The following is a 27,197-nucleotide window of genomic DNA, read 5'->3' as shown; positions in this document are numbered from 1 at the left end:
TGTGTAGTTGCCAAAAGTAGCAATCTGGCCGTAGAAGCGCTAGCCGGCTTAGCGTCCGTTGAGGATTTCAAATCGGTCAGTCTCAAGTCTAGCTCGCTGCCGCTGAATCAGTCGTTTGTCCCGCACAAACCGCTGATGTTGCTGCAGGTGAAGGGCCGTCGGCACGCGCAGACGCGCCTGGTGGAACCGGCCGCCCGCTCGGTCAACCGGGGCGATTGCTTCATCCTCGTCACCGCCGACCGGCTGTTCGCCTTTCTCGGCCAGTACGCGAACGTGATCGAGCGGTCGCGCTGCAAGGAAATCTGCGAGCAGATCGTGCGCGACAAGGACCTGGGCTGCAGTGCGGCCAGCGTGACGCTGCTGAACGATGGGGGTGTGACGGCCGGCCGGCAGGCGCGCGACTTTTGGGCGCTGCTGGGCCGCGGGCAGGAGGACGAGGGCGTGTGCGATTCGGGGCACGCGGACGAGGACGAGCTGTTCGAGGCGTGCCTGATCGAGACGAACATGGTGTACGAGTACGGGGAGGAGTCGCTCGTGCCGGTGGAGGATTACTGGGGCGCGATACCGAAGATAGCGATGCTGGACCCGCGCAAGGTGCTGGTGTTTGATTTCGGCTCCGAGCTGTACGTGTGGAGCGGCAAGAGTGCGCCGGCGGAGAGCAAGCGGGCGGCCCTGCGGCTGGCCCAGGAGCTGTACGGCGGCGGGTACAGCTACGAGGAGTGCCAGCTAAGCCCGCTCAACTTCGCGGAGCTGGCGGGCGATCGGCAGCGGGACGCAAGGCGACTGTCCAAAGCGGGCAACAGCCGGCCGGAGTGGTGCCTGATCGCCCGCGTCACCCAGCACATGGAGACGGTGCTGTTCCGCGAGAAGTTCCTCGACTGGCCGGACGTGACGGTGCAGTTCCGGGACGAGTATGGCGGGGATGGAGCGTCCCCGACCGGGCTCGAGATACGGCCGCTGGACGGCCCGGAGCTGTACGGGCGCGCCGAACCGTACCAGGAGCCGAACCTGGTGCTGGAAAACTCCAACCTCGGGCGGGGCGACTTCTACTACGACCAGGACTCGATGCGCCACTTCGATGTGCGCACCACGTCCGTGACGCAGTGGGAGATTGACGAGTACGAGTACAAGGAGATCGATGGGACGTCGCGCGGCCACTTCTACGCCGACGAAAGCTACACCGTGCGCTGGATGTACCAGATCAGCGTGACGGTGCGCGAGCTGAGCGGCAAGGTGTCGAACCGCAGCACGGTGGTCGGTCGCGACCGGTGCGCCTACTTCTGCTGGCACGGCCGGGACGCGTCGGCGAACGAGAAAGGGGCGGCGGCACTGCTAACGGTCGAGCTGGACAAGGAGAAGGGTGCGCAGGTGCGTGTGGCGCAGGGCCAGGAGTCGGCCGCCTTTCTGCGACTGTTCCAGGTGATGTTCGTGCATCGCAGCAAGCGCGTGGCGAAGGCGGGCTGGCGCATGTACATGATTACCGGCAACTTCCCGGAGGAAACGATGTGCACGGAGGTGGACGGTTGCAGCATGCGGCAGCTACGTTCCCGTGCCACGATGCTGCTGGTGCATGGCGAGCGCGGTCGGGTGCTACTCTGGCAGGGCTGTAAGGCACTGCCACACGCGAAGGAAGTGGCCGCAAACGTGCTGCGCGTAGTGCTGGAGCAAAAGTGTCCCGAGCTGTTCGACGAAACGCTGTCGAATCTGTCCTCGGCCGTCGTGGAGGAAGGTCACGAGACGGACGAGTTCTTTGATGCGGTCGGAGGGCAGAACAGACATCACTATCACAGCCTGCTCGGGTCGGAGCAGTGTTACGACTTTACGCCACGCATCTTCCACCTGACGAGCATCAACAATGGCAACTTTGAGGCGACCGAGCTGCAGTGTGCGCTGCGTGCGAAGGACCGCCCCACGGCGTACCCGTTCCGGCAGGAGGATCTTTACAGCGCCCGTCAGCCAACGATCTTCCTGATCGATAATGGGCACGTGCTGTGGCTGTGGCAGGGCTGGTGGCCGACGGGCGACGAGTCGGGCAGCGACAGTGGCGCCGGCGGCGAGACGAACCACAGCAGCTTCGACAGCAACCGGTCGGGCGAGAACCGGTGGCAGGTGGAGCGGCGGGTCGCAATGGAGACGGCCGTCTCGTACTGGAAGGCGAAACAGCGGCAGGCAGGCGTAGGCGAACGCGTGACAAATGGCAATGGGCATGCGATTGCTACTACGGCGACGACGGCGGATGAGAATGGAAACGATGAGCAGGGTGTCGATGAGGTCGATGCCAAGCCGACGACGGACCACCGGAAGCAGGAGCATCACCGTGTGGAGCCCCCGCCGCCGACTGCTGCTCCGGGTGACCACGTGCATGGGTTCGTCGTCTGGGCCGGGCTGGAACCGCTCGAATTCACTGCCATGTTCCCGGAGTGGACCGAACGGGACGATGTCGCAGAAATCAATGTGCAGGTAGGTGTACCAAGTAGCTCTTGCTCTCTTCCCTTCTCTCTAGCATTCTCATTTCTGCGTTGCGTAGAGAGAGGATCTTGTTTCCAGGATCTCGAAGAAGACGAGGTTTGTATGGTCCATAGATGAGCTGGAGAAGGTAGTTAGACAAAGATCTCATCAGTTTTAGTTTTTGCCGGTAAGCTTCCGTATGAAACAAGCTTCAATGTGCGCTTTTTCCTGTTGAAATGTGTCTCACACCCCCCCAAAGCTGCCTTCCGAGCTGCAATATTGTGCGTCTCGATGTGTGTGTGTTCTATTTGTACCTTGCAACTTCAAAAAACAAGAACTGTTTAACAAAGCCTACCAAATAGAGAATCTGCTATCTCTCGTGTTCCACTCCGCCCCAATGTTTTTAACTGTGCTTTTCAACCCTTGTCGTGGAGCATTCTTTCCCCATTGTGTTTTTCCTATCTGTAAGTGATCCACTTCTTCTAACACGCAACTAATCCTTTCTGGTGCATTTCCTCTCATTGTAGGATGGTCGTAAATCGACACCGCAACCCATCTACGACAGCCTGTCGTTGCTGTCCCGCAAGGAGTACCCGTTGGCCGTGCTGCTCGAACGCCCCCTGCCCGAGGGCGTCGATCCGACGAAGCTCGAGCTGTACCTGCACGAGCTCGATTACCAGGAGGCGCTCGGGCTGAGCAAGCAGGAGTACGATCAGCTGCCCGCCTGGAAGCAGACGAAGCTGAAGAAGGAGCGTGGTTTGTTCTAATAACACACCGGTGTCGGACAAAAAACAGAAGGGAAAAGGCCATACAGACACAGAGGGCGGACAGATAGGAAGGAAGTAGGAATGAGACAGGAAAGCGAATACGATTGGAGACAGTTTCGAGGGTTTTGATTTGTGTTCGTCCGAGGATGTCCATGTTTGTTTCAAAATTAGTTTCCCTTTAAGGGGTGGGAGCTCTGCTCTAATGATATTACTTAGGTTTTTTTTCGTTTTCTTTTGAGTTGTTATTTTGTGTTTCTTTTCGGTTTTGTTTTGTGAGCGAGATAAATTTAGTAGCAAGTTATCAAACTCCCCTCTTTTTGAGCCGCCCGTAGAGTAGCGTCATTCTCTCTTCTTTATTTGCTTAAGTTTTACCGATGTGTACCACTAAAGGATAAAGATGTACGTGTGCTGTGCGTGTGATTTTGTGTGCTTGTGTGGGGTTGAGATATCCAACAGCCAATCCAATGGAGGAAAGAGAGAGAGAGAGAGAGATAGAGAGAGAGATAGAGGAAAAAGGAAGGTCGTGCTCTAGTTCATTCATGTTGTGTTCGTTTTGTTTTAATAATTTAAAAATATAAAACCATTTATTTTATTCCTACCAACACAACACTCTGTGTCGCAAGGAACAGGCGTTAAACTGCGTAAATGGCGCCGTAATGAGAAAGGCTTGAAGGTGGTAGTGTGCCGTAGAGAGAAGGGACCGTAAGGAGACGTTCAGAAAAGGCCCAGTAGATTGAGTTGAGGGGTTTTGAGCTTTCTTATCCTATTTTCTCCCTTGTAGATATGTGATTTTCTTTACCCTTTCTACCCCATTTTCAATCGTTACATCTTGCCACCTTTTTGTTAGTTTTGTGGTTTTGTTGTGTAAAGGTGTTAACCACACCCTCTCTCTCTTTTTGTTTTCCCGATGGTGCTTTTAGTTGCTGAGTAGTTTTGGTTTTAAGAAGAACAACAAGGTTTGTGTTAATTTTATTTCTTCCAATTTCTCGGAACACCGAACATGGATCGATGGATTTCTTTACATTTAAACGTGGATGATGATGTTACGGGGCAGGAAACGACGCAAAGAGGCATGGAAATAGCTTGTACTTAAGTAGGGACTAGCCGAAGCCCCAGGACAGGACGGGAAAGGCGGTTGGCGGTAGTATCGTGTGTCGTTGATTTGAAGAAAAAAAGCAAACGAAATTGATGTCTTTTAAGACGAAGCGATGCCGGAGAAACATAATCAATTAATCGTGTCGTGTATACAGTTTTCTTATATAGTTTTAAAACCCCCCGCCCCCCGCATTATAGTCAAATGTGCGCTGGCGGCGTGTCTCTACTACTACTATTACTACTACTATTACTATTACACGATATCATTATTGTTTCTTACTTTCATTCGTTTTGGGTTGTTTTTTTATCTTTAACTAAGTGCAGCGTGAACTCTAAACTGTATGTGTTAGTACACCTTGAACGAAGCAGAAAAAAGAAGAAAAAGAAGAAGAAGATTTCATTACGATGTCGAACAAAGCATGATGACAAAAAAAACAAAGGAAGAAGCCCCGCGCGTTTACCGAATGTGAATTTTGTAGTTTGTAATTGGGAAACGACAGGCTGGTGGGAAGGAAAGAATTTGCGCGAGAGAGAGAGAAAAGAGAAGCAAACCCAACATATTATACACGTACATTTATATATAACTTATACAAGAAAAAATCAAGCTAAAGCTAAAAAACCACCATTATACTTACCATACACCCCACCACATGCGGTCATTTCGGTCACACATTTAGCGAGAACGAACACGAATATTGCGGGCACACACGCGGTGATGATAGCAAGGACACACTGAGTTATTAGAGTGTGTGTGTATGTGTTGTCGGTATATTTTTGTAAAGGTGAAGAGATAAGGCGAAACAAAACCCCCGACACACAACACTGCTGCTGTGTTTGTATAGCGTCACAGCGGGAACCGGTTCGCACAGAGAGAGAGAGAGAGAGCGGATGGTTGAGCTGCTGAACACTGCGCGCCTTTGTTCGAAGCACACACTGCAGTGGTAGTAGTAGGCCATGGAAGCAGGTGTAGTGTGCACTTGTCAGTCAATTGATGAGTTCAGTTTCGGCTGCTGCTGCTGCCGATTGACGCCCTTTTACGTTTAGTGCAATAGAGTTTATCCTTTTCTGCGAGTCCGCCTTTTTTCTTACCGCGAACCGTCGTGCCGTCATCATTATTTCTATCAAAATTTCGCGCGTGTATGTGTGTTTGTATGTGCGTATGATAAGCCGCGTGCGTGTGTGTGTGTGTGTTTTGTACTGAGATTTGACTTTGACGTGGTGTGCACAACAGCATATCATCCCACTCTTCAGTCCCCGTTCTCCACTTGATGATGGCGTTCCAACATGGATCCCGTTGGATTTTTGAAAAAAAAAACAATAAGACGTTTGATGTGAGGGAGAAAAAGGGTGTGTGTGTGTGTGGATAAACAGTACGAACAGTGAGGAAAATGTAAAGCCAAATAAAAAAAACAATGTGAAGAAAAATACTTATAAACAGTCTCGAACTATCGTGCTTTGCTGCATGAAAATGAAAGAAAAGAGAATGCAAAGGGAGAAAAAAAGCCAACCGAGGTATGTATATATTCCAATAAGAAAATGAACTCTTCATACTTGTGGTACTGCTACTCCCCGACAGAGGGCGCCACTATGTACTGCTTCAATTGTTCTTTTCATTTCGGATCTTTCTCTTTCGGAATCCCATACAAAACAAACACTATTTTTGTTCTTTACAGTAGTTTTTGTTTTGCTTTTCATTTCTGTTTTATTTTCCGTTTTTCTTGTTTGTTTGTCATCACTAAATATAATAAGAATATATAATAATTTGCAATAATAATCATAATCAATAATGCGCCGCCGGCTGTCGCTACTGCCTACATCCTTCCTTCCTACATCCTACACCTTTTTCTTCACTTCTACTATCCTTTCCTCTGCTTGTCTCGGTGTTTTTCCTTCCTTCTGTTTTTGCACATGAGTATGTGCATGTGTGTACGTTACAATGTTCCTGTGTAATGCCTGTTTATTACTGTGTATAAGTGTGTGAGTGGAACGATTTCGCATTCGCATCCTTCCTGTGTGTGTGTTTTTCCTGTATGCTGTGTATTTGTCGTGTACGGATGCATTGTTTTGCATGCATCGTGTGCGTATTATTCATTATCTTTTTACTTCTATCCATACACACAGACACACACGTCTCTTTCACACTCTTTCCCTTCTTTCTTCTTTCTTGTTTTCTCATTTCTCATCGCACTTAAATAGTAAGGATTAGCGCAAGGGGAGTGATGATGGTTTCGATCAAGTAGTAGTAGAGTTCTAACTGCTTCCTTCTTCTGCTTCTTCTTATCTTTCACTTTTAATTTACGTCTTAGTTTGCTTGTCTGGTGTGTTTACGTCACCTATCCCTTTTCCCTCCCTTTATCTTCACATATGTAATTGTAATATTATAATAATAAATACTTATTTTCACCACTTTCGTTTTCCACTCTTCTTCCACTTTCACGGCTCTTTCTCTCTCTCTCTTAACATGTGTCTTTTAGTTTCGCAATCTTTTTCACTGTTTCAAAGTTCAAAGAACGACGGATTTTTCGCTTTCGCTCTTCTTCCTAATGCTTACCAGTTTTAGTATGGCTTCCATACACACTCCCGCGCATGTACGTACGTATTATGTCTGTGTATTTCTTCATTCAACTTTGTTTATCATTTGATCATTTGATTTTGCATCATTTTAGAGCTTGTCTTGTGCAAGTACTCGTTTTTTCCACCTTCATTCACACACTGTGATTCATGTTGGTATTGATAGTTTCTCTATTTACGTGTTTTTCTTCTTCTTCTTCGTTTGCTTACTTTTTGTTTTGCTTCTTATTGTTATCTCCTATCCACATTCCTACAAATGATTGAAAAGCGTAGCATTTATATTTATATTTATATTCTTTATAGTAGCATTTTCTTGTTTCATTTTTCTCTTCTGCTTGCTATCTTTATTTCTTCATCCCTTCCATCTCCGGGCGGTCGTCCCGGCTGTCTTACCTTCCTCCTCTCTTAACATGCTTATGTTTCCAAAACCCTGCCGAAAATGGAGCCGAAATCGAAAGACTACTATGAAAAAACACGATCAATCGTGCGCACCTTGCACCGCATTGCAAATGTACAATTTTGTTTCATCCAAAGGCGTTGTGTTTATCTCTTGTTTGCGTTTTTTTGTTTTAATGCTTCATTTTTCTTTTGTTTTGTCTTTTCCGAGATTGAATTTTTGCTCACTAGTAATAGTAGTAGTAGTTTCTACAATTTTTGCTTATTTTTTGTTTTGTTTCGTTTAATTTTATCCTCCTTTTTTATACAACATTCTTTCCATTCTTTCTGTTTTGTATCTTCTTCTCACCTTCTTATAAATAACAGCGCAAAATTTCTACAAAAAGAATAAAATAAAGTATCTTTTTGCTTTTATCTCATGCATTCTTCCCACCAACTCTTCTTCTTTCAGCAGCTCAGTTTTGCTCCATTTTTTTGTTTACGATATGAGATCATTTTGAAACAGTGTTTAATCGGTGTTTGTTTTTCTTCTTCCATTCGCACCTTTACGCTTTTTTTTTCGTTTGCATTTAACTTTTGATTGCTACACTTTTCACTTTTCTAATAGTTTTTTGTTTGTTTTACAAGCCTTGTCTCTATTGCTTGTCTTGTTAATGGTGGTGGTACTGTTACTGCCACTAGTCGAATGGGTTTCCCAATATGAAAAGAACAGTAATGTTGGGTGTTTGGCAATATGAAAGTCTTTCCCACCCAAATGCCCCTCCTTTGGGTTGAAATCATACAGAGACGACATACATTGAGCTACGAAAAGCTTTCTCCTTCTTCTACTTCTTCTTCTACCTCTTGATCTGCTCTAACTGGCGGGGGTATGTACGTATTTTCAAAGTGATTCTGCCTCCTCTCTTCTCTCCTTTTCTTTTACCTTTCCTCTCTCACATCCCTCGAGAGGCTGGTAAAATATATGTATATTCGCTTGTATAGTTTTGTTGTATAGTTCCATCATAATGTTTCTTGTTAGCTTCCTTTTTTTACTTGTTTTTTCTTGCTCTAAAATGTTGCTCTACAGCCGCAACGCGCCTCATCCGCTGTTTGGTTTTGCTTGTTTCTTTTTTTTTATATTCATATATTCATTTACTTGTGTATGGCATCTTCTTCTTGCATCTTGCTGTCTTTATCCTCCCTTTCTTCCGGGCTAATACTTTTCTATTTCTTTTACTACCATTTTTAATCCATTTTACTTTTTACTGCCACTCCCAGGGTCATGTAAAAATGTGTTTGTGTGTATGTTTTACCGTGGGGATTTGTCATCAGTTTCATTGTCCTCCGTGTCGTCATTGATTGAATAGTCGTTTTTTTTTATAAAAAAGGGATTGAAAAGTATAGAAAAGATTTGGCTCCCAAGCTACCGTTTGATGTTTAAAATATTTACAAAACAAACAAACAATGCACCAATAAGCAACAGGAGTTGAGGAAAATGAAATAAAAACACGCTTACCTCAAACAAAACGCACGCACACACACACATATACACGGCCGCTGTTGCTTTATGAAAGTTGAATGAAAAACCAATATAAAAACAAAAACAAAATTCAAATAAAAAAAGGGTGGTAAAAATGAATTAGTTTTTGAGATATAAAAAATGCAACTTAAGTTTATTCATTTGTTGTGTGTTTTGTTCGTGTATATCTATCTCTTGCTCTCTAGCTTTCTTTTTTGTCTCTTTCTCTCTCTCTCTCTCTCTCTCTCTCTCTCTCTCTCTCTCTCTCTCTCTCTCTCTCTCTCTCTCTTGCTTTACGAATATTCATGTGTTTCATCAATTTGGAATTTCATGCCACACTACTGTTTTCGTTCACGTGTTGTTTTCCATTCCTCTTCTCTTCTTCGTGTTATCCTTTTTACTTCATTTTTAATGTCTTTAGTTGATTAGCTTAAAACGTAAAAAAATGCTCTCACAGTAGTTTCCATCTCTTATTTTCTCCCCCATTTTTTCGTGTTTTTTGTTCGTGTTGTGTCATGCACGAGGGGTGGGGCGGTGACTGTTTGTGTTCTTCTACGTCTTTTGTCTTCTTCTTCTTCTGCTTCTGTGAGTATTACTTCTTTGCTTGCTTGCTTGCTTGCTTCTTTTCTTTTCTTTTTCTCCCTTGTTTTTTGTTTTTGTTTTGCGATATGACAGGGAGTCAACACAACACTTGTTTGTTTGTATGTGTTTTTGTTTTTGTTTGTTCTTTGTTATGGCAAATAGTTTCCTATTACTACACGTGTCGTACTTTGTTCGCGTTTCTCTTTCCATCAACTGACTTAACCAAGTGTACACTAAGCTATCGTATGTGTGTGTGTGTGTGGTTGCACTGTTCTGTCTTAATTGCTGCACCAACACAATCATACACACATACACGCACAGGGGGTGAAACATGTAACTTATGCTCTTATTTAAAAGCAGAAAAGTAAAATTACAAACATTCAATCTAATTTAACTTAATAAAAAGAAAGAAGTATCGCTTCGAAGCTTGCGCAAAGACGAAAGCAAATAAAGTTGTAAAAACGATACAAAAACTTCTACTTAAACAACGTTAAACCATCATACAGTTGTACAGAGCGCGTGCACACACGTCTTGATTCTTCATTTTGCACGATCCTTAAAACAAAACTCAGTATGGCATGTAATCGCTACCACCCCCCCCCACTTATGGGGGAGAAAAACCTCTGGGCGACACAAAAGGAAAGGGGTGAGATGCTTTCCCTTTTCCCTCACGATTGATAGAAAAATAAGATTTATATAAATTAATTTAAATTAAATACAATTATGAAATGTCGCATTGCGTTGTTGCTTTTTTTCTTTTAATAGTTTGTTTGTATGTGTGTGTGTGTGTAGAATTAAAACAAAAACTAGATAGTGAGAAATGGGCAATAAAGTAGCAAAGAAAATAGGGGGCTGAGGGGGGATGAAGAGGTAAGGACTAATGAATAGATTCACATTCGCTCTAAACGAAAATAAATACTTAAATAGCTAATTGCGCGCGACATTTCTTCCAGAGGCGGTGTGAGTGTGTGTCTTTATCTTCTCCTCTCAGCAGCTTCCTCAATTATAGCCCCAAACATGACATAAAAGAAGAAAAGAAGAAGCAGGTAATACCTAAATATACTCACTTACGTTGCTATAAAACTGCCCTGTCCCCATACACAAAAAAAGAGACCACAAGACTCTTTCAAATGGGTTGGAGGGTGTTTCTGCCTTTTTGCGTGTTCCCTTTTGTTTGCTTTGAGTATAAGTATGAAATAAGATCTACTAAACACCTTCAACAGGATGGCTACTAAGAGTGTGTCTGCGCGCGCGGGCATGTGTGTGTTTTCTTAATATGGCTAATACACATAAAAAGGGGCTATTTAAAAGTTGTACTAAACTAATTGCATCAAGAAAAGAATAACCATCAGCACACTCGGTATCTGGGTGGGTGTGGAGGGCTTTTTGGATGGGTAAAAATCACTCCTCAACACTTGCAACATTGAAATGAAATCCATTTCCCCCCTGCCACACACACACACAGACATACACAATGGTCTCTCTTTCACTCGCTCTCTCTTGCAAACAGAGAGAGAAAGATAATGTAAAGAAATTTTGTCATAAACATACCTTCTTATGCTCTATACAACTAATTTGCTGCTGCTTCTTAGCGCAAATCGAAGAAAAAAGTAACTAGACGCAACTAAATAAATGGTAGCTAAGGATTTTTAAAATAGTCGGCTGCGTAACAGGTAGTAGTAGTAGTAGTAGTAGTGTTCATCATCATCATCGTTTTGTTTGAAAGAATCATCAGTTCCTTCACTTTGTTTCTCCCACCCCCTTAAGAAAAGGGGAGAGAGGGTTTTGTGTGTTTAAAAGCAGCAAAAAATCAAGAAAAATAATTCCCGGTGTACGTTCCGTCTCTCTCTCTATCTTCAACCTTTTCTTCTCTTCCTCCTGTCTGATCCATGTTTTGTACCATATTTGGTTGATAGATCGTTTTTTTCCGTTTTGTTTCTCCTGGTTTTGGCAAGACAAATGGCAACAATATCTGTTTCCCTCTAACTCTCTCTCTCTCTTTCTCTCTTTCTCTCTTTCTCTCCTCAGTAGTAGTAATAGTAATAGTATTGACCGTGCGGATCACCCCGTGCGTCCGGTTGCTGTAGCCACTGCGAGAACGGGCTCCTATGATGGGCGGCAGCAGCGGCATAGTGATGGTGATGGTGCTGCTGATGATATCGCTGTGACAGTAGCGATACAGGCGAATGGCTGCTGCTGCTGCTGCTGCTCCCTGCCAGATGATGATAGGAGGACGCTGAAGCGTGGTGATGATGATGGGGCGGCTGCATGTGGCCATAGTGATGGGACAGGGCGTGATGATGCGGCTGATGGTGCTGGCTCGAGAGGAGCTGTAGCGCGGAAGCGGATGATGCTCCCCGACTACTCCCTCCCGCAGCTCTGCCCGAGTGTCCGGCCGTCGGATTGCTGGCTACTGCAGCTGTCGCCGTCGCCGCCGATGGTGGTGGTGGCGGTGCTAGTGGTGTTGTGGTAACGTCTTGTGTTCGCTCGATCTGCTCATCCAGTGTCGTTGGCCTCGATGGCAGATCCTTCTCTCACCACTAGACACCCGGATACTCTACGTCCATCATGTCATGTTCCTAAAAGGCAGAAAGAGGGAAAATAAGGTAAATTAACAATGCATCCCAATGACTCGTTTACCGCGTCACCCAAGATACGTACATCACCGATATGACGCATATGGTGCAGCTCGTCGAGCGGTTCCGCCTTGATGTCGTCCTCCAGCAGCATATCCTTATCGTCCAGCGGATCGTTCGTCGGTATGCCCAGCTTCTTCAGCCGCATCTTTTCCGCCCACTCCGCGATGCCGTGCTTCGGCCGGTTCAGGTTCCGGTGCTGGTAGAAGATCAGCGTCATGCGGGTCGGATTCAGCCGGTTCGGCTTCTTCACCGCCGTCGTCGAGTGCATCTCCAGCTTGGCACACTCGATGATGACGCTGCCGTGGGGCAGTGCGATCGCCACGCCGCCCATCTGCGGATCCTCGAAGCAGTCGAGATTCTCGTTCGTTTCCGTCACCTCGCCGAGCGTTTCCTTCGGCGGTAGGGGGGCTGACGGGGGGGCAGCGGGCGCCTGCGGCACGACAGCCGACTGTGACATCATGCCGGCCCCGACAGCGCCGCCCAGCTCGGACTGCTTGCCGAGCGCACCGGCGGCGGCTGCTGCCACGTGCAGCTGGGCGGTGGATGGCGCCGTCCCGAGGTGCGGCGGATACAGGTTCCAGTTGGAGGGTGGCGGTGGTGCTGGAATGACCGCTGTCGGTGGCGGTGGAGGGGCGGGGCCGGTGCCCGGGAGTTGCGTCTGGGCGGCGGCAGCTGCGGCCGCCGCAGCCGGATACATGTTGTGATATGTCGTGTGGTGATGGTGGTGGTAGCTTTGCGGCGGATAGCCGTAGTTGTAGTTCTGGTACGGATCGTACGGCGTGTGGTGGTACGGCGGATGGTGATGGTGGTGGTAGCCGTAGCCCATCGGTGTGTTGGGATGGTGGTAGCCGTACCCGGCGGCCGGGTTGTAGTCCGGCGGCTTGGGCTTCACGAAGCCCTGCTCGGGCTGCTGCAGCGTGTGGTAGGTGTTTTGGGTCTGCTGCTGACTCTGCTGCTGCTGATGCTGCTGCTGATGTTGCTGCTGATGCTGTTGATGCTGCTGTTGATGTTGCTGCTGTTGCTGCTGCTGCTGCTGCTGCTGCAGCTGATGGTGATGATGATGCACCTGTCCCTGTCCCAGCTTCGTACTGCCGTAATCATCCATATGGATCGGTGTGGGTGTCTTGGTCGGATCCGGAATGCTGGGACTAAACGCCGAATTGCTGCTATTGCTTCCCGGCCGCGTCGTCGTGTCCGGGATCTCCTCGTTCCGCCCCAACCCGGCCAGCTTGCTCGGATCGCCCCGATTCCCATAGTAATCCGTCGGCCAGTTGTTGTAGTACTGCCGGTTGTCGATGTACTGGCCCGTGTTGTAGTCGTAGCTGTACGGCGAGTCGAGCACCGTGCTCGAAATCTGATTCGACTGGAGCTGCGCGTCCGTAAAGTTATCGATCATGGACGCCATATCGATCAGCGTGCTGTTGGTGTTGTTGCCATTGTTCGCGAGCGAGTTGGGCGAGTTGATCGTGTTCGGTGCGGTGAACGCACTGCTACCTCCCGTGCCTCCATTGCCACCACCGGCCGCTACCAGAGCGCTACCTCCAGCACCTCCGGCACCCTGCCCGTGCAGTGGGGAGCTGTGCTTTTCCGTCAGCACGCCCGTGACGGGATCGAGCGCGGCATTGGACGAACCACCGTTGCTGCCGCTACCGCCCTTCCCACTGCCCGTCGACTTCTGGCTGCCGGGTGTGTGGGCACGGGGCGATCCCGAACCGGAACCACCACCACTACCTCCCCCGGCTCCCGTTGACCCACTGCCACCGGGGCCAGGCGATGCGACACTGTTCGCGGTGGAAGCGCCACTCGACGCGGTCGAGGCTGCGGATGACTTTTTGCTCTTGGATTTACTCTCCTTCTTGGTGGGTGGTGGTGGAGGCGGTGGCGTGTCTGGCGCCGCCCCATCCGACCCATCCTTGCCGAGCTTTTCGTCCTTGCCGTTGCCGCGCTTCTTGCCATGCCTCCGGCACGGTTGCAGCGGTGTCGAGCGGACACGAACTTCCGTCTGGAATCTGCAAAGGGAAAACACAGAGGGGGAAAGGTTAAGAGGGTGGTTCGTTGACGTGGGAAAGGGCAGTGGGGGTTCCCGTTCAAGGTCGCGAGAAAAGAAACCGAATGCTTTACACTCACTTCTCCAGCACTTGCACGGCGCCGGTTTCGTGCTTCTTCTTCTGGCCCTCCTCACTGTCGAACTCGTCCGTCGTGTCCATCGTGTAGAGCGGGAGCACGTGCAGCTGCTCGTCGTCCGGCTTCACGCCCGGCGGCAACGGCTTCAGCAGCGTCACCTGCACCGTGCAGCCGTCCTGCATGTTGTGCAGATCGCGGTGCGTGTGGGCACAAAAGTCTAAACAGCACGTCACGCCTGTGGTTTGTTTGAAGGCAATACAAGGAACTTATGTTAGTCAGGACACTGCTTTGGGTGTGATAACAACAACACTGTACGTACCTGAGAAGGGTTTGCCCGGTTTCAACCCCAACCGACAGTCGGGAGCCTCCCGCTCGTACTGCACCTGATTCTGGAAGGCTTGCGGGGCAACGGTCACATACAGCGGGCTCAGCATCGTGGCCAGCACGTTCATGCGCTCCTCAATTTCCGCTTCCTCGTTCTTCACCGACAGCCGGAACTTGCGCACCGTCTTGGAGCGGGCGTACTTGCACCCATTGTAGTACATCGACCAGCTGCACCCGAAGCTGTACGAAACGCCGCACAGCTCTGGATCGAGTCCTGCGGAAACGGAAACGGTAAGAGAGAGGGTCACCGGTGAGCAGCCAACTTCCAGCGCAGCTAATCTATTAATTCTCACCGTTCGTACCTTGACAGGCGCAGGTTCGGTTCTCGTTCGTCGCGCACCGGCGGACGGTCGGCAGGCCGAACTTGTTCAGCTTCACCGCCAGCATCCGGTAGACGCTGTCCGCTTCGTGCGTCGGTATGCCGTCCCACACCACGATGCAGATCACGATAAAGGACGCCTTACACCTGTACGGGGGAGAGACAGAAGCGTGCGTTTCTTGTGGTTAGAAATGTGTGTTGTGTTCCGACCGCCTGCGTTACGAACAAGCAGTCCCAAACAATCACTCAGACTGCTCGACTGCTGCTCGAAACACAGGGTGTTGCGCGTTTTGTTCGCTTTTTAGTAGTTTTTTTTTGTGACAGACGCTATAAGTATCGCACGACCCGACCATAAACTCACCGATGCCCTTGCCGGCGCTTCACCACAAACAGCAGCTTCTCCTCCGGGTCGACGCGCCGGATCACCCACTTGGCGATCGGGCAGCCCTGACTCGACTTGCCCTCCTTGCCGGTGTAGACGACCTTCTCGATGCGCAGCTGTTTGCCGGTCAGGCCGACGCGCAGTTCCGTCTCCCGCCGCAGATCTTCCAGTGTCGCTGCACAGCCTGTCGGAAGAGGTAAAGACCGGGACGTGTAAGAGGTGAGTTATCAAGTAAACATTAGAGTTTTTAAATGGCTAATATGATCCGGTTACAATGGTTAAGCAAAACTATTGCGAGCAGCTCCGGTGTGCAAAAGGATATTGGTTCTAGGGCTCATTCTGAAGCCATAATGGTACTGGATCTAATCTTGAACTCTTACTATTCCTGGAACTAATTTTGGAACTCTTACTACTCCTAGATCTAATCTTGAACTCTTACTGTTCCTGGAACTGAACCGTAACCCATTCGAGTTTAGTAATGTATCTAGAACACATATTTGTTCCGGAACAGATACTGAGTCCATAACAGTTTTGAAATTGATCCCGAACCAATATCAGTTTCAGGACTGACCCTGACTCCACGTCATGGCACAGATCCTCCAGCTCAAACCGGTCCTAGTAATGATCGCGAACCAATTTCTGCCCTGAAATTGCTCCTGAACCTATACAGATTCTTTAACTGAACCCTAACTCAAAGCGATCCTTGAACTAATCCTGAACTCGTACCAGTTCTGAAATTGATCATGAATCTATATCAATATCAGAAGTAATCCTGAGTCTGATTCATTCTTGGAACTGATCCCCAACTCGTACCAGTGTTGGAACTATTCTTAGATACATACTGGTTATGTAACTGATTCTGATTATGCATCCTAGAACTGATCATGCATCCATATCTTTCTGTGAACTGACACTGAGTTCATGCTGAACCAAACACAGATTCCAAAATTCTGGACATCTGTCCAGAAACGGAACTTCAACCCATGTTGGCCCTGGACCTATACCGATCATAGAACTGATCCCTAACTCATACCGGTCGTGGATCTAATCTCCAAACCTTACCGTTACTAGACCTGATCCAGAACCCATACATGAACATGATTCTGAACTCAAAACAGAGTCTGGAGCTTATTCTGAACCCACTAGCAAAGAACTAGCACTTGTATAAAACAACCCATGACACTTACCGAGATGCGTGTAGTAGCTGCCCGGTTCCGACGGTGCCTTGTCCGTGCCCGAGCTGAAACAGTCGCAATCGGGCGCTTCCGGCTTGTGCGACTTCTCCAGCTTGTCGTCGTCCGCCTTCTGGGCCGGATCGATCGGTTCCTTCTTGACGCTTTTCGACTCCTTCTTGCTCTTGCTCTTGCTGGTAGTGCTACCACCGGTCGTGGCACCACCTTCCGCCTTTCCATCGGCACCGTCACCTCCCGCACCGTGGCTGTTATCCTTCGCCGCCTTGTCCTTCTTCTCGCCCTTCTTCGACTTGGACTTGGTGCCAGTGGTGGTGTTGGTGGTTGTCGTCGTCGTGGTGGTAGTAGTCGTTCCACCAACCGTCGTTGCGACCGGTTGACTACCGACATCAATCTCCGCCAGCGCACCGGTCCCACTGCCCGACGATTGATTGCCAATGCCCGGATCACTTCCCGGCTCGGAGCCAAGCGTAGCCGAGCTGTTGCCCATACTTCCCCCGTACGCCGAATCGTCCGCCTCCAGCTTGATCGCAACGCCCTGGTCGGACGCGGGCAGCAGACTGTTGTTCTTCGGGATCGGGTACGTGTGGGCCGGGATCTGCTGCTCGAAGTTGGTTTGATGCGTGACCGGGGTGCTGATGGCCGGCAGCGAGAGCAGCGCATTCCCTTCCGGTGTTTGCGCTGGTGGAAGACTGCTGTTGCTGTTGCTGTTGCTGCCCGTGCCGCTGCCGAACCCGCTGGCCGCCGCTGCCGACGACTGCTGGTTGTGATAGTTCGGGTAGCTCTGGGTCGAGTAGCTCGAGTAGCTACCGTACGGCGAGTAGTAACTGTTGTAGTCTGCGGATGCACTCTTCACGGAGGCACCTCCTGCGCCGCCACCAACACCGGCCTGTAAGGATGCCTGCGCGCCAGGGGATTGCGTGTTGTCGCAGTAGTCACCGTACCGGATGAAGTTCTGATAGTTCTTCTCGTACCCACCGTCAAACTTGGGCAGCGCCGTCTGACCGTCGTCCATCAGACCCGGCTCCTTCTTGACGCTCATCAGATTGTAGCCCGATCCGGCCGACTGTCCGGCCGATGATCCCCCGGGATGGTGAAAAGCGCCGGAGGTTCCAGTACCGCCCGCCTGCAGATGCGGATTGAACCCACTCGACAGGGAATCGTGCCGGAAGCGATTCAACGGACTCTTGTCGTCCACCAGCTTGCTGTCGACCATCATGGAGGACGCTCCACCGGCTGGCGAGTAGCCGAGCAGTGACCCGGAAGATGTCTGATGACTACCGTTCGGGGTCGTCGAACCACTGCCTGGATATGTTTGGTTCATGTTGGAGTAGCCTTGATGCTGCTGCTGCTGCTGAAGCTGCAGCTGCTGATCGTGATGCATCATAAAGTTGGCGCTCGAGTAGCTCGAGGACGACTTCCCATCCACCAGCCCGAGATGGTCGAGATGATGCTGCTGGTGTTGCTGCTGCTGCTGATGGTGATGGCCGCCATGCTTCGACTTGCCATGCTTGTCGCCGCCCTTTCCCTTCGCCTTCGACGATGGTGACCCAGCGGACGGTGAGCCGGCCGCAGACGAGGAGGAGGAAGACCCGCCCGACTTGCCCATCTTGCCCTTCAGCTCACTGCCGACGCCCGTCGGCGAACCGATGCCGCCGCCTCCACCGGGATCCGTATTATTCTTGTCGATTAGTTGCTGCTTCTGCTCAAAAACCGAATGCTTCGCACCGTGGTGCAGATCACCCGCGAGCAGATGATCGTGCTGCTGCTGCTGCTGCTGCAGCTGATGATGTGAATGATGATGATGATGATGATGCTGATGATGCTGTTGTTGCTGTTGGTGATGGTCAGTGAGCGAGGGGGATTTCATGCCCGCCGCTGCTGCCACCGACGTACTACTGCTGTTGTTAGTGCCACTGCCATTGCTGTTGCTTCCTGCACCTTGCTGGTGCTTCCAGCTCTGATCAACCATGTTGCCGATGCTGTTGATCAGTCCTCCTCCTCCCCCTCCTCCTCCGCTGCCGCCACCATCTCCGATAGTAGTACCGTCGTTCGCTGCAGTACTGCTCGAGCTGTTGCTGCTGCCGGAGCCGCCGGGCATTAAGCCTGGGCCCGCGCTAGACGCCGACTGTGCCGATCCAGGACCACCGCCCAGGTGGTGTGTCGGCGTCAGGCTGTCTCGGAGATGGTGGCTATACGATAAAAAATGACCGGTCGATTGTGTGCCGGTCTGTTGCTGTTGCTGCTGCTGCTGCAGTCCAAGATGGGAACCGACGAGATGCGACGATTGCCCACCGGCCAGGAGCGCATCCTTCTGGTCGCCCTTGCTCATGATCATCGTCTTGAGGCGCGAGTTTAAGTTGACTCGATCGGACTGGTTGAAGAGATCCGTGCCGGACTGGGATTGTTGCTGCTGTTGCTGTTGCTGCTGAGTCCAGCCCCAGTCTCCCTGCATGTGGCTGGGCGATTGCTGATGCTGATTGTCCGTTGCTGCGGTGCCCTGCTGCATCGGGGACGGTGTGTGCATGCCGCTCTGGCCGCTACCGTACCCGCCCGCCGGTGTGTTGTTGCCGTTGTGGCTCGGCGACTGCTGCAGACTGCCTCCGCTACCTCCGGCGCTGCCGTTGTAGGGGTTCGGAGACTGCTGGGCGTACAGCTGCTGCTGCTGCTGGTTGTTCGAGTTGGGCCGCGGTGGCTGCCGGTTGGGCGACTGTGGCACACCCTGTGGCGGATGCATGGAGGACGAGGAACCGGTGCTACCGTTGTTGTTGTTAGTGGAGCTGTTGTTGCTACTGCTTCCGCCACCGTTACCAGTGTTCGGTGCAGTCGCAACCGTTGCTGCAGACGGGGACGCTGACGAGGTGCCAGTGGTAGGAGCGACCGAGCTGCTACTGCTGCTGCTGCTGCTGCCGTTCGCACTGGCCGCCGTGGTGGCCGTGGTCGTCGTTGTCGATGTCTGCAGACCGCCGTAGTCTTGCTGGCCTGAATACCCATTACAATTGAGTGAGCGCGGCGGTACGCTGTTCACCCGTGGATATCCAGGCATGTCGTTTCCCGACGCCGCCGAGGCAGCCGCCGTGGACTGTTGCTGCTGTTTGCTGCCGCCGAGCTGCAGATTGAACTGGTCGTGCGGGTTGGTGGTGGTGCCGGCGTGACCGGACACGATCGTGGCCGGACCGGTCGACACCTGGCCGGCGTATGTGACGGTCGGCGCGAAGCTGACGCTCTGCAGCGACACCTGATTGATCGGGGCGATCTGGTTCGCCTGGAAGTCGTAGCGCTGGACCGCGGGCGGTGCTGCGTACGTGCGACCATAGTTGGGATCGAACCCGATGCCGGCGGTCTGGACGTAACCGTTCGGTTGGTAAGCGGCATAGCCCTAGAAATTGAATGTTAAGGAAGGAACGGGTTAGTGTGTGTGTGATTGGAGACGAGTGGACCCTTACCTGTGGCTGGAACTCGAGCGAGTTCAGCGGTGTAATCGCGGGCGTGTTCTGTGGAATCTGTTGGATGAACTGATTCTGCCAGCCCTGCGACGGGTCAGCCTGCCAGGTGGGATAGAACGCCATTGGGGCCTGGAAGTAGATAAAGAGAGAGAGAGAGAGAGAAAGAGTGTTATTAACAGAGTCTTAAGATCGTCCTTAAGACCAGCTTAAGACTTTTTATATCTCCGTTTAGAAGGAAGCTAAGTATGTGAGCCTCTAATTTACCATTAAAGAGCTTCGGTGCTGCAAAAAATATTTCCTTCACCTTCTCACTAAACCCCCCCCCCTTCCCATTTAAGAAGCAAGTTTATATATGTGTGTGTGTGTGCCAGATTCTATTTTGGTGAAAGGAATTTTAATTCGGCCATTTCTATGCAAACGAGCTGCACTTCCACCCTCTCTGTGTGTGTGTGTGTGTTCGTGTGGCTTCTTATCGTATCATTTGCATCACACGCTTTCCTCCCACCCGCTCCTGTACACACACACACACACACACGTATCCGCATTCGCCCCCCTCTGCTTTGCAAGCGCTCGGAGCAGCAGAGCGGGAACGAATCACCACTTTGCATCTATTTATTGCTGCTTGAAATAATTTATTAGAAAATTTGCATACATTTCACCGCCGCCACTCAGGCTCGCCCACTTACTCCGGACATGCTGCGCTTGTGGGAGGGGCGGGGGGCAAGGTTATAATGGTTTTAAGAAGGCACAACAACGAGCACACACACCGACCTGGTGTCTCGTTTAGCTACCCCCTCTTGGTCATTTGTTTGCTAATGTAGAGCAAGAGGTTCCTCCCCTGCCCTTCTTCCCTTTTGTGTGTGTGTGTTTGCGTTGTGACGTATGATACGACCACTATCTTCGAGGCCGCCACCCTGCTGCTCGCACGGGCACACGGAAAGTATATCTAAAGATTCGTATCTTTCTTCCCGTACACCCGTGTAGTGGCGACTACAGTAACACGTGTTTTGTTTCACGCCCCTCACAAGATACACAAGCCAACTACACGACGAGACGCTATCATTGTGTTGGGCTGCCTGTTTTAGTTTAATCTCATTTTCAAGAACTTGCACGAAATTACATTAATGAGCAATTTGGGTGTTTTTTTACGACCCACGATCACAACCCTTTATCATCATTTACTATTATTGGACGAAACACTTTCACCATCATCATCATCACCATCATCATCATAATCCTTCATTTAAGTGCAATTAAAGTAAAAAAGCAACTTCCATCAATTGCATTCCGACCCGAGGGCCAACATGATTACGTCCAGTGTGCGTGCGTGGTGTGAGCGCGTAGGTGTCCAAACACTGTTTTCCATATTTTGCTAATTGCTTCCTCCAAACTATCAAAATACAGTCGGTGGAGTGAAATGACCTCAACACTTTTCTCCCAACTCTTTCTCCAGCCGCGCACGACGGAAGTTTTGAGTCACTTGAGGGACTTGAGGACAAGCAGCCGCCGTGCAGATAAGAAGAATGAGTTGGTGAGACGAGTGAAAGCGAACGGAGGAGGAGGAGTGGTGGGTGGTGGTGGTGTGGAGAACACATAAAACCGGGAGTGCAATAAAATTTTAATTGATTTCATAAATTACACACGACAGTCGTCGTCCTCCTTCGCTCTCCCTTTCTTCGCCTCGTTTAGCTCTCGCGGTGACAGACGTTCGAGGTCGCGGCGTTGCGTTGCTGGGCCGTTGTTGTTTGCGGACGTCTCAAGTTCGTCGTCTGGTGTGACTGTCTTTTTTTCTCTCTTCACTCCACACCAGCTTACAGGGTTTTCCAGGGGTTCTTATAGATGTGGGACACTTCCTTGAATCTTTCTTATTGGAAATGAACTTCATATGTTGTAAATTGAACTCTATCGTTGGAAATTCCAGTTCGATTTGTCCAACAAGAGTGCTATAGAGTCCAATTCCCATTACATTGAAATGAATTTCACTTAACAGAGAATCATTAAAGTGTTCCACAGCTTTGATAACCCCTGGAAAACCCTGTATAAATGCGTACACATAGTGTGGTTTGTTGGCAAGCAAGACTTGGGGGCGACTTGGTAGAAGCGTTTAAGAATAGGCTTCTTAGTAGCAAAAGTTTGTGTAAAAGAACAAGCTTCCCTTCTCTTTATTCTATTCCATCAGGTGTGTGCAAAAGCAATGCAATCGAAATGGTGTTTGAGTCGGGGTGTTGATTTCTTATTGTGCACGATTTAGCTGAGTGTGTCTCTGTGCGTCTATCTCCATCTCCAAATCGGATTCGGAAGCACCAAACCCAACGGGTATAGACTTGCTTCTGCAATACTTTTTTTTTTTGCTTCTTTTCTGTTCTGTTTCCGTTTCCGTTTTCGATCGATAAAATTCACCCGCCCCAAAATTGCGTTCAAAAGGTTGAGGGAAGAAAACGAAGTTGTGCATCGCGCGGCACCAGTCGGTTGCATCGACCCCATCTCCACCTCCCCCCTTCCCCCCTTTTACGACCACCCTTCGATTTTACAGCCACGAATTCGCGCTGAGGGCCGTTTTGTTTGTTGGCTGGTTGGTTGGTTGGTTGATGTCCCTGTTTTCCTAAGCGACCCGACCCTACAGACGGGTGGTTCGGTATCAACGGAACGGCAGCAGTGTGACGAAAGGAAGTTTTACGCCAGACAATGGGAGCATAAATTACGTTCCAGTGACTTTGTTTAATTTATTACAATTGAGTTTTTACCTCTCTCTCTCTCTCCCCGGGGGGAGCGGAGCCCTTATTCGCTCTCTCTATCTCTCTCTCCCTCTCATGGACAACACATACAAGGGTGTGCGGTCGCGAACTTACTCCGAAAAGTTGTGACCCTCTCTCCCGCTACCATTCACCACCACCGAACGTCCGCCATCTTGAAAAGTGCATCGATAAGAGTGTGTGTAACATGCATGTTGGTGTTGCTGCTGCTGAAAACTGCACACACCGGCAAACAATGTTACCAAGCATGCTGTGACGGGGACGCATTATTTTTCACGACCCCCTCTCCCCTTTTCTTTCACCCTCTTTCCAATCCTCCCTCGGTAAGGTAATTTATTGGACACAAGACACACACACACATACAACGGACGGGGTTTGGTAGGAAAAGAAGAGAAAAACCCCGAGTCCAAAAGCAATACACTTTAAAACTATTGTTTTGGTGGCGGCTTTTTCACGCGACTCGCTTTTCCTTTCCTTAGTCTTGTAATAAAACAAAAAAAAAACAACAATACAATTTCTTTTCCACCTATGACACCACCACCACTCTATATAAGCCCCCGTTTCCTTTGCTTCCACTCTCCCTTTCCGGGAGGGAATTATTCAAAAAGGAAGGGAGAACAATGTTACGTCTTAGATAAATTTAACCTCCTCCTTGGTAGTGTTGGCACTATGGGGAGTTGGCGGGAAAAGGAAACAAAAGCCTTTAATCTTATCACAATGCTTTCGGGGAGGAGGAATGGGGTGGCACAATGGCACAAACTGAAACCCATAAATTGCATTTTGCCCCTGGTTGTATACGTGTTTTTTGGAGGGTAATTTGCATACGTGGAAAAGAGAGTGCTTTTCGCTTGGGACTGCACGGAAGTACAACTCACAAGGGAATTGTCTGCGTTGTGCAGGGAAGAAGATGGGAACGCATATGAGAAGAAGACTATGTTTTAAAAATAAGAAACGGAAAGGATTTCTATTCTACGTCGAGCAAATATAAAACAAACAGCAGTCGAAATAAGCCAACAATTAGCGGCGCAAAAACAATCTCCTTTGCTCCGTGTTCCATCTGCCATACACAAAAACACTACAAAAGCGGGATAAAAATACGTGTGCGTATCAACAACATTCAAACCGACGACGGCAACCGGCCAAAACAACAACAACAACAACAACAACTCACCAGATCACCAGAAACAACACAAACATCGTGTCTATCTCGTTTTCTGCTTAAGAGAGAGAGTGAAAAAATAACAACAACCAAAACAAATGAATCGTGCTACAATTCTGTGATGGGGAGATATAAAAAGGGACACCGTACCATGAGGCAAGGGGAGCAACAAAAACACATAAAAATAACAACAAAGTGTGTAATGTTACTACGGCGAGAGCATTCGCACACAAGTTACGAATTACGACTAGTATCCCCGTGGATGGATACCTAACTTACTATGTGTGTGTTTGGGTCGGTAAGTGAACCGAGTGGTCAGTTCCATGACACGGAAATAGTGGGCATATTTATGTGTTTATGTATTGTAACTTAATTTAAAAAAAAACGGAAATTTCAAAACTTATGGACGTTTGAGTTTGACAGTTGGATTTGCTGTTATTGTCCTATAATATTCCAATTGGACATCCTCGAATGGTATTACGTTGCATTTTCCAACAGTAAAGCGAAGGCAAGGGAAGATCGTTTTCGAAATTTAAAACAGCATTGCTTATTATTATGCTTAGCAATAGCAATAGTAGAATCATAAATCATAATAAGCAATGTTATGGCATGGTGGAAGGAATAGCACCACTACCACCATCATCACCATCATCATCATCTGCTGGCTGCTGCTGCTGCAGAACATGAAACGTCCCGAGGGTTGAGATGGTGTTTTATGTTCCTACAGTGGTGGTGTATGTGTGCAAACATTTCTAAACAATACTCAAACCGGCATCGAATAACAACGGCGCGAGAGCACCCCCGCCCAAAGGGTCAGCGACATTTGACCATCATACGATGCTGGCCAGCAAACACCAAGCCACAGACAGAGAAACTCACATGGGAACACACACGATGATCATGAAAATTCGTCTTTGCCAAAGCAGCCGACTTGATATGTGTGTGACCTATGACACATGTGTGTGCGTGCGTGTGTGTGACTGTGTGCGCTCGGTCATTCGTCTTTATGCGGTACTGCGTCACCATTCCCCCTGTCCCCTCTTCTTGCCAATATTCGCCCTTCAAGCGTGTGTGACGTTTCTTCCACGGCGCACGTCAATTGCGCAATTTCGATCGAGACATTACCTTCCCCACCTATTCCCACTTTTCTACTCCTCTGTGACCTTCTCTCTTTGAGGGGGAGGGGGGGAGGGTATCATTCCAGCTGCTTTTGGTTGAACACACACACATACAACCCTCCTTCCTTCCGATCCTCCCATTTGCTTCATTATCATTTTCCACCCGGCTTGGGAGGGAGATAAAAACGGAGGCGGAGAGAAGAGAGTGCTTTTCCTTCGTTGATTGCTTCTCCGGCTTGTGCTTGGAAGGGAGGGGGTGGTGGGTTTTCCACCCCCCAATTTCTGTTGTAGCATGTGAGTGTGTGTGTGTGAGTGGTGTGTTTGTATGTGTGCTGTACGTTTAAAGCACACATACGGCACCGCTGGTATAGCAAGAAAAGAAACACACACACATACACACAACTTACCACGAGGAGCTGATGTACAGTGTCACTCACATACACACACACACACACACACACACACACACACACACACAAGCATGGGGGAGGAAGTGGAAAATCACCCCACGGCAAAAAAAGGACGATGGAGGTTTTCCAACAAGATGTGTATGTGTGCGTATCTGTGTGTGTGTGACTGTGTGTATGTACAATGCCGGTTGGTGCAAACACCACGAGCACACGAGACGGGGCACAACACACATACAGCAGCGGGCGCCGGGGCAAGATGGCGACGCCGGAGAGGCCTCTTTCATCCCTTCCCCCTCTAGACACCCGCCTCCCTCCACAACTCCCCATATTTTACGAGGAAAACCACACACACACACACACATAGGGAGGGAGAGATGGACGGTGCGCAGGCAGACCCGGTGCGCGAATCTTGCGCGAAGGGGGAAACACTCGGTGGTTGAAACCCCGGAGCGGGAGGGAGGGTAGGGAAATGGGGGTTGGAAAAACAAGCAGAGCACTATTAATTTTCCTTTTCTTGCTTGTGCGCCTGCTCTGCTTCGTCTCTGTTGGCTCTCTCTCTCTTTCTCTCTCTCTCTCCCGAATCACCCTCCGTGTGCGTTCGTTTCGTTTTCCACCCTCGCGTTTTCCCGTTCGTTTTTCACCCTCGCAAACCAACAACGAGGACTGCGACGACGACGACGACGAAGGCGAACGTTTCACTATCGTCATCTTATTTACTCACCTCCTTTCCCACCCTAGTCCCACCCCGCGCGTGGGTCACCCTCCTTTTGTGGAAAATGGATCGAAATGAAGGGTGGGGGGAGGGGGGTGGTTTGAGTGGGTGGTTCGGCTATGTACACATAAGCTTTTCATTACTAGACGGAAAATCGCATCTCGTCCCCTCTCGCTTCCCCTTTCCCTTTCCTAAACAATCTTCCTCATGTCTTCCCCTCTCCATAACTGTTCATCAAATGCACGTGCGTGTGTGTGTGTGTGTGTGTGTGTACATAATTCATTATTATTTTGCTTCCTCTTCCTTGCTTCCTTTTGCAACCCCCCCCCCTTCCCACACAAGCGCACTCTCAACCCTCCCTCCATCGTTCTGATAACAATACTTTTCGCACTTTTCCACACACACCCCCCTCGCTCCCGCTTTTTGACTAAGTGTTCTTTTCTCACTTTTCCAACCGATCGTTTGTCTCGCTCTGGTGCATCCTTACCGGTGAGTATAACACCACGTGCAAAAGGCCGAACGAGTGGGGTGAGAGGGGTGGGACAGCACCGGCGGGCGGAAATGCTTTTGGGTTACGTCAAAACCAACTATCTTTAGATATGGGATTGGCCAATGGGCGAGTGTGGGTAGAAGGGGAAGGAGAACGTCTAAGTGCTCCAAGACCTGCATTACGGCACGCACTCACACACACACAAGCACACACACGCACACGCTTTTTTGTTTGCTGTTGTTGGTATTATTGCCCATTATTAGCTTTAAAATGGGAGAAGAGAATTTAAGCTCGGGTTTTAATGGAAATTTTACGAACCAGCACACACACACACATACTATTTCTGTTCGTTTTTTATGGTGTTTGCGTGTGTTTGTGTGTATAAAAAGAATATTTATTAAAAATAATAATTCACGTTGTTTTTGGTGTAAACAATAACACAAAAAGAAGTGATTTTTTTTCCCAATTTTCCATGGAGGCTCCTGGTGGCTCTTAGACGAGAGAAAAAAAAAGAAAAGCGCTGGCATGTCAAATGCCGTTGTTTTGTTTTTTGTTCTTCTTCTCCATTTCATGCACACATGCTTCAATTTTAATCAGCCCAAATCTTGTACCAAGTATTTATGTTGACATGAACGAAATAAACCCAAGAGCTGGAAGCACATGATATGGTGGTGGTAGGTCCATAAACCAACAGTGGAATAGGGGGCTGTTGTG

General features: G+C 49.2%; 3 protein-coding genes and 1 long non-coding RNA gene across 20 annotated transcripts in view; 2 read left to right on the top strand and 2 right to left on the bottom strand.

Moving 5' to 3' along the window:
* LOC120908831 (supervillin) overlaps positions 1–5,737 on the top strand; it is a 192,768-nt gene extending 187,031 nt beyond the window's left edge. For 13 of the 14 annotated variants that reach the window (XM_040320260.1, XM_040320259.1, XM_040320264.1 and 10 more), the window contains 2 exons: positions 8–2,460; positions 2,976–5,737. In XM_040320260.1, coding sequence (XP_040176194.1) covers positions 8–2,460; positions 2,976–3,215 — 2,693 coding nt within the window. In that variant the 3' untranslated portion in view covers positions 3,216–5,737. The remainder of the gene's footprint in view (positions 1–7; positions 2,461–2,975) is intronic. The other variant, XM_040320267.1, reaches the window with a different exon arrangement.
* A 2,639-nt stretch (positions 5,738–8,376) lies between these two features.
* Positions 8,377–11,891, bottom strand: LOC120895075 (histidine-rich glycoprotein-like; the record flags this gene model as incomplete). The annotated part of the gene is made up of 1 exon (XM_040298092.1): positions 8,377–11,891. A coding segment is annotated over one exon (510 nt), but the record flags the coding sequence as incomplete, so codon positions are not given.
* The window catches only part of LOC120908832 (DNA N6-methyl adenine demethylase), a 160,181-nt gene continuing 144,804 nt past the window's right edge, over positions 11,821–27,197 (bottom strand). For 3 of the 4 annotated variants that reach the window (XM_040320274.1, XM_040320276.1, XM_040320277.1), the window contains 8 exons: positions 19,842–19,970; positions 16,393–19,774; positions 15,185–15,389; positions 14,798–14,970; positions 14,440–14,718; positions 14,124–14,355; positions 12,019–14,005; positions 11,821–11,936 (listed from right to left, as the gene is read on the bottom strand). In XM_040320274.1, the coding sequence (XP_040176208.1) occupies positions 11,898–11,936; positions 12,019–14,005; positions 14,124–14,355; positions 14,440–14,718; positions 14,798–14,970; positions 15,185–15,389; positions 16,393–19,774; positions 19,842–19,970 (6,426 nt within the window). In that variant the 3' untranslated portion in view covers positions 11,821–11,897. The remainder of the gene's footprint in view (positions 11,937–12,018; positions 14,006–14,123; positions 14,356–14,439; positions 14,719–14,797; positions 14,971–15,184; positions 15,390–16,392; positions 19,775–19,841; positions 19,971–27,197) is intronic. The other variant, XM_040320275.1, reaches the window with a different exon arrangement.
* LOC120908845 overlaps positions 14,908–27,197 on the top strand; it is a 60,490-nt gene continuing 48,200 nt past the window's right edge. The window contains exons 1-2 of the long non-coding RNA XR_005741185.1: positions 14,908–15,016; positions 15,148–15,424. This is a non-coding gene — a long non-coding RNA (uncharacterized LOC120908845). The remainder of the gene's footprint in view (positions 15,017–15,147; positions 15,425–27,197) is intronic.

This window comes from Anopheles arabiensis, chromosome 2 (assembly GCF_016920715.1).
Source record: "Anopheles arabiensis isolate DONGOLA chromosome 2, AaraD3, whole genome shotgun sequence".
Taxonomy (NCBI): domain Eukaryota; kingdom Metazoa; phylum Arthropoda; class Insecta; order Diptera; family Culicidae; genus Anopheles; species Anopheles arabiensis.
This window is presented reverse-complemented; position numbering and strand designations above follow the sequence as displayed.